The sequence below is a fragment of the Echinops telfairi genome, unplaced genomic scaffold (genome assembly GCF_000313985.2).
Source record: "Echinops telfairi isolate 266 unplaced genomic scaffold, ASM31398v2 ScPeMD7_31;HRSCAF=116, whole genome shotgun sequence".
Taxonomy (NCBI): domain Eukaryota; kingdom Metazoa; phylum Chordata; class Mammalia; order Afrosoricida; family Tenrecidae; genus Echinops; species Echinops telfairi.
In genome coordinates, this window is record NW_022103928.1 from 39,094,560 (window position 1) to 39,101,771 (window position 7,212).

At 38.9% G+C, this 7,212-nt stretch overlaps 1 protein-coding gene across 3 annotated transcripts in view; it reads left to right on the top strand.

Moving 5' to 3' along the window:
• LMBR1 (limb development membrane protein 1) overlaps positions 1-7,212 on the top strand; it is a 160,872-nt gene that overhangs the window by 16,431 nt on the left and 137,229 nt on the right. For all 3 annotated transcript variants that reach the window (XM_030885593.2, XM_045289917.1, XM_004702332.2), the window contains exon 2: positions 5,634-5,706. In XM_030885593.2, coding sequence (XP_030741453.1) covers positions 5,634-5,706 — 73 coding nt within the window. The remainder of the gene's footprint in view (positions 1-5,633; positions 5,707-7,212) is intronic.

Below are 7,212 nucleotides of genomic sequence, written 5' to 3' on the forward strand. Positions count from 1 at the left end.
AAAAAAAAGATTTATAATCTTGGATTCTCAGTGAAGCAGTTTTATCCTGTTTTACAGAGTTTCTATAAGTCAGAATCAGCAGTGGGAATAAAAGGCTGAGAATTTTATATGTATTCTTGCAAATCCTGTCAGTTCTGCTTTCAAAACATGCAGAACTTGATCACTTCTTAATACCTCTACGGCACAGCTCTCTTCTGGATTATAGGAATAACCTCTTGATTGCCCCCCTTGCTTGTGTCCTTGCCCCCCTTTTAATTATATTTTCCACATAGCAATTAGAGTGAATCATATCACTCATCTGCTTGAAATTCTTCAATGGAGTCCCATCTCACTTCGTAAAAACCAGCACTTCATCATGGATAATAATAATTTTTATAAGGTTGCATTTTCTGCAAACTCATTTCTCTCCAATCACATCTCTTCTTATCCCTCTTGGTTTGAACCAGCTGGAGTCATCCCTGCCCCAGATGTTTGGCATTTAGTGTTTTTGCCTGGAGATTCTTCCTCTAGGTCTATGTTTTCTTTGTGAGTACTTTTTTTACATATCATCTTGTTAGCAATGCCTTCACCCTCGCCTTTGTTGGCATTTCCTGTTCCCCTAACTCTATACTAATTATTCTCTGCCATGCTGTATATTGCTTACTTGTTGTCTTTTGCTTTTACTGACCTATAAACTCCAAGTGGGTAGGAGCTATGCAGTGCACTATTATCCCCAGGAGTTGAATAAACTCAAACCAGTTGGTATCAAGTTAATTTTGCCTTCTGGTGATGCCCTGTGTTTCAGAGTAGAATTGCACTTCATAGGATTTTTCAATGGCTGTGATCTTTGAGAAGCAGGAAACCAGCTCATTCTTCCTAGGCTCCTCTAGGTGGATACAGACCACTAACCTTTTGGTTAGTAGCTGGGCATGTAACTGTGTTACTAAGGGACTTCAATTCTAGGATAGTATTTGGTATATATAATTGTTGAATGAATGGATTCTAATCAGTCTCAGCCTTTGTTGTAAATATTAATTTTCTTGGTAATTAGTCTTATAATTAACTGTATTTTGCTAAGTTACTCTTCTTTCTATTGGTTCTGTAGCCCTACTCAGACTTTCATTCCATTGTAAACAATTTCCCCCTTATCCTGATTGCTCCTTAAAAAACTCCATTTACATTTCTTCAACAAAATTTCATTTGCGTGGTAGTGGTGGTAACAGTCTTCTTCTTTTAAAAAAATCATTTTATTGGGGGCTCATAATAGTTCTTATCACAACCCATCCATCCATCCATTGTGTCAAGCACATTTGTACATTTGTTACCATCATCATTTTCAAAACACTTTCTTGAGCCCTTGAGCCCTTGGTATCAGCTCCTCACTCTTCCTCCCCAACTCCGCCCATGAACCCTTGATAATTTATAAATTGTTGTTATTTTTTTGGTATCTTACACTGACTGATGTCTCCCTTCACCCACTTTTCTGTTGTCCGTCCCCCAGGGAGGGGGTTATATGTAGATCATTGATTCCATTCCCCCTTTCTACCCCCACCATTCCCTTACCCTCCTGGTATTGCTACTCTTATTATTGGTCCTGAGGGGGTTCATCTGTCCTGGATTCCCTGTGTTTCCAGCTCTTATCTGTACCAGTGTACATGCTTTGGTCTAGTCGAATTTGTAAGGTAGAATTGGGATCATGATAGTCGGGTGGGAAGGCAGCATTAAAAAAACTAGAGGAAAATTGTATGTTTCATTGGTGCTATACTGCACCCTGACTGGCTCGTCTCTTCCTTGTGACCCTTCTGTAGGGGGATGTCCAATTGTCTACAGATGGGCTTTGGGTCTCCACTCCACACTCCCTCTCATTCACAATGATATGATTTCTTGTTCTGTGTCTTTGATGCCTGATACCTGATCCCATTGTCACCTCATGATCACACAGCCTGGTGTGCTTCTTCCATGTGGACTTTGTTGCTTCTCAGCTAGATGGCTGCTTGTTTATCTTCAAGTCTTTAAGACCCCAAATGCTATATCTTTTGATAGCTGGGCACCATCAGCTTTCTTCACCTTTGCTATGCACCCATTTTGTTTTCAGCGATCGTGTTGGGAAGATGAGCTTCACAGAATGTCATGTTATTAGAACAAAGTGTTCTTGCACTGAGGGAGTAGTTGAGTAGAGGGCCAATGCCCATCTGCTACCTTAATATTTAACATATAAATATATGTACAAAGATTTACTGCCCTTTTGTTATATATGAATATATTTACATATGTACATACCTGTATTTAGACCTCTATAAAAGCCCTTTGGCTCCTAGTTCTTTCCTCTATGTCCTTTTACTTTCCTCTTGTTGTGGTAACATTCTTATCTTTCCCAGTGTCCCTAAGAGAGCATTAGGCTGCCAACAGGAGGTAGTTTTGGGTACTCTTAATGCTTTGCTCTTTATGGTTCCTGCCAGTATTGCCTCTTAGTTTTCCATGTTTATTGGGAAAATTTGAAAAGGACTCATAGTATTCCTTTCCACTTGAGTTTGTAATTTGTTGATGGTTTCATTTTACGTGGCATGACAAACACCTAGGTCCATTGTCCATTCCTTCAGTCATATGACTTGTCAACACTTTAGACATCCATACATATGATGTTCCCTAGACTTCTAAACATTATCATCACTGCTCATTTAGAGTCATTATTATAACTATGTTAAATACAGTCCACCAGGCTAAGGAAACGTTACTTCTAACATACTCAGTTTCTCACTATAATGAAATCCCGTGTTCCTTTAACCATACTTTTTCTGCCAGTCTGCCATACCTTAGATATCTGTCTGACTGGATTAAGTGGAATTTAATTTAAAAAAATGTCTCTTAACCAACTGCTATGTACTTTTATATGTGGTATATTCATTGAGTAATTATCTTCCCCATACATTGATTTGTGATACCTCTAGCATGTTTTAAGTTTTATATAATAGAATCTGTTTCTTTAATCTGTCAAATTTTGGTGACATCACAGCTTTTTAAATGCTATTGAAGCTTTAAGCTATATTTAAACCTTCTCTTGATATGGTTTTTCAGAATTGTATATGATGATATCAGTCTTTACATTTTCAGATTAAAAACATTTGGTCAAGGGGTGTTAGGAAAAAATGATGGGAGGCAGGGGAAGATACTGGGAGATTTCCAGAGTTAAAGACAACAGGAGCACATACTTATATACACAATCCTGCAATAAGTGGGTGATCTGGGTAGATACGCAGGTTGGACAGGCATGAGAAGGAAAGGGTTAGGAAAGAAGGCGGGGAATGGAAACTGAAAGCATAGGATGGAAGTGGGATAAACTATGGTACATTGAGGGGCTAAAATGGATGAGCTGAAACAAAATGTGTATAAATTATTGAATTTAAAACTGATAGTCTGCTCCTCCTTAACCTTCACCTAATTCACAATAAAAGTTTTGCTATTTTTTTTAAATCCTTTAAATTTGAGTTCAGACAGGTGGACTTGTTTTCCTTAATGGCACATTAGCATACATGACTAGAAGCATGAAAAGAAACATGAGAATATCTGCTGTCACTCTGCTATCACTATTGACCATGGACCAATGAGTCTACTAGAGGATCAGCAGCATGTGGAACAGAGTCTAGTCGCCCCTAGATCAGCTGACAGCCAGCTGAGCCCCAAATTCAAGCGTAAGCCTAGTCAAGACCAGCAGAGTCATCTACCTGATTTACTATTGTATTCAAAAAGAAAGGAAGGAAGGGAGTTTGGAAGGGAGAAAGGAAGGAAAGAAAGACAGAAGCCAAAAATATATTCGATCAAATTTTGAAAAAGCTCTACTGGGGAATTTTTTTCTATAGTAATATTAAAGTGAGATAATTGATTGACTAATTCATCATACAGTGATCCCAACTTCACTGAATTAAGATTTTATCACAACTCCATATAAGCAAATGTCTAAAAATTTTATTGGTTAATCGTTTAAATTTGTCTGTTCCTATGAATACCTGTGATTCATTAAAATTTCTTAATATGGCTCTTTTAAGTCTTTGTCACTCTCACCTAATGATTGGGTGGGATTACGCAAATAGGATGTGTGTGTGTGTAACACTTGTCAGGGGAGCCAGCCCCTAAAAAACCATCACAGGCCTGGCAGGCGCAATTGTATAGCAATAATATGTGAAGATTATAGTAAAGTCATAGAGAATAAGAGAGAGAATAGAGAGTGAAATAAAGGAGTCAGACACATTTCATGGTAGTATGCTCACCTCGGCCCTGCTCGGTGGTCCATGTGAGGATGTGGAAGGTGGGAATAGCAGGAGCGAGTGAGATTTATTACTAACCAAGGCTAATATATCTTTTAAGGGCATGCAAGCCCCCTAATTACAGGTAAAGACATATGTCACAGGAAGGGGTTGTACTATAGGTAATGCAGTAATGAGAGGGGGATGATCTAGGGGTGCACACGTTATAGGAAAAGGAGAGATTAAGGCTATACACATGACAAGATGGGCAGATCTACTCTGTTTCCCCGAAAGTAAGACATCCACCCAAAATAGACCTATTTACAGTTTTGACTCTCACTGAAATGTAAGGCATCCCCCGAAAATAAGACCTCCCCGAAAATAAGACCCCCTGAAGCTACCGTAACTCTGGACCTTAGCAGTAGACGCCGCAGCACAGCTCACTGTTGGCCACACTGCAGCCAGAGCAGACAGGAAGTGCAAGGTGGGAATAAACAATAGTGTCTGATTGCTCTGGATGGCTGAATGCCTACAGGGAGAATAGCTCTAAGCATCTGAAGTCCCACCTTGTGCTGGCAAACAGCCTCTAATGTTTGGCATATCTTTGGGGAAGACAAAGCTGGGAAAAGTCTTTTTATATCCCACAATACTAATACAGGGAATTAGTCTGTTTCAGTTGCCACTGTCTTGGGTTTAAGGATGTCCATCTTGGAAGAACCGAGAGCAATCTCAGCACCATTGGAAGAAATGCCACTAGTTCAAGATCTCTGTCTAAAGTGGTAGAAGCTTAGACCAGAGGCACCAAAGGCTGTGGCATGGAAACCATTGGATTAGAGCAACGGAGCCAAGCCAAGACCTGAGACTGAGGAAAGAAGACCATGAGATAGAAGAGCAGTGTAGAGATTATCAGACTGACTCAGAGCAGTGAGTGGCGTTCCAGGCCCATAGAGGGACCATATGGTAGAGATGCTGAGAACCAGAGAGAGACTTGGCTGTTGGCTGAGAAGAGGAACAGTTGGGAACCATGACTGACTGGGCCTTTTTTGATTACTGATCCTGGCTTGTGGTAAACTGTTAATATCCCTAATAAACCCTCATAATTGTGAGTTTTTGCATTGAGTTCTGTGTGGCCATTGCAGTGAATGATGGAACCCAGCATAGAAGTAGAGTGCTGTGGGGGGGAAGGATTGGTGTCAGACTAGCTAAAAAAGGACGGAGGGTGGAAAGCATGTCTGACCTCTGCCTCCTGGCAATGGGGAAGCTACAGGAGGTGAGATATGACCCCTGTCCCCATGCCATTTTCCCACTACCAAAATTGTATACTTGTGCCACTTTATTCTCCCCCCCATCTACTCTATTATTTAAAAAATTGATATGCAAAAATGATAATCTGTTAAACTTACTTTGTTTCAGATATGTTTTCTTCTTTTTGCCGTTCTCTACATTGTCTCCTACTTCATCATCATAAGATACAAGAGGAAGGCAGGCAAGTGGAAACACTTTAAATTTTTTATTATAATGCCAAGTGGTCTAGGGCATGGTATATGGGGTGCATTGGTGTATTTTATTGTGGTAGTATATTAAATATGCCAGTGATTGAAATAAACAGTTGTATGGTACTGAGACTAAAAATAACCTCTAGGGAATTTACTCTTAGGCTAATCCTCTTAGACCAGATTTCTTGTTTGTCACAATTCTTATGTCCAACTAAGAATAATCCTTGGTTATTTAGTACCTGAGACATTCCAGAGTTTATGAGGATGCTGAGTTCCTTGTGACTGACTCTGATATTGAACATCCACTTACGCTCCTCTTTCCTTGGGTCCATTCCTTGACTTTTCTTTTTCTAATGGTGTGTAGAATTTAATCTGCATAAGACCTTCAGTGTCTATATGTTATTTTGTATTACCCTTATGTTATTTTACTTATACCTTTATCTAGCCAGAGGGACCACTGGGTCTTTATTCTTAAAAAGAAAATATAGGAAAAAAGATCTTTGTGTTAATTAATCCCCAGATTTCTTGATCCAGGTTGTACACAGTTGCTTGACTGGTTTCTGTTATATTTCAGCTACTGGTATCTAGGATTTTCTACCCCTGATGGTAGGCTAGTAGTTGATGCTGTGTGAATACCTAAGGGTTCCATTTTTAAGGATTATTTGATACTATATATCAGAATAAACCTGCCAGACTTTTGAAAGAGTTAAGCAAATAATACTTGCTCTAGTACATTAATTTACGACTATTACTGACTGTGGCTATTGTGAAATACTCAGCAAATTCTATTATCCAGAATTTTGAAAACTTGTAGATCTTCAAAAATAGTTTGGGTATTTTAAAAGGTATTCTGGTATAAGCTTTCATAGATAATGAGCACAGAAATTTTCGGTTATTTCCTCTCTTATTAAAGCTAGCTTTTTTATGAAATTAGAAATTAATTTGAGTTTTTCCCCAATTTCAAATGCTTTCCTTAGCTGGATGACTCCAACAATAGCATTAATTTTGATGGATGAGTAATTTTTTTGCGTTGTTAAAACTTATTTCATTCTATCCCCAAGAAGTCTATAAAGTTCTTAAATAAAATGTATATATCTAACTATCAAATAGGATCAAACTCAAAACTCATTGCCATCAAGTCGATTCCAACTAGTAGAATTGCCCCGGGGGAGTGCTCCAAGATTATAACTCATTACACCATGAGGGTTCCTTTAATCTAGGATTGTATATAAAATAAGCCTGGTAGATACTATAGCAAATCAGAGGGTTTCTACTTTGGTGAGGTGTAAACACACAGGGACAGTTCTATTCTGTCCTATATGATTGCTATGAGTTGGAATCTGCTTAATGGACAGTGAGTTTGTTGTTTGTGGTTTTAGGCTTCTAAGAGAGCCTGATGATACAATGGTTAAAGCACTTGGTTGCTAACCAAAGGTCTGGGTAGTTCAAACCCACCAGTCACTCAGCCAAAGATGTGTCAGCCTGCTTCTGCAAAA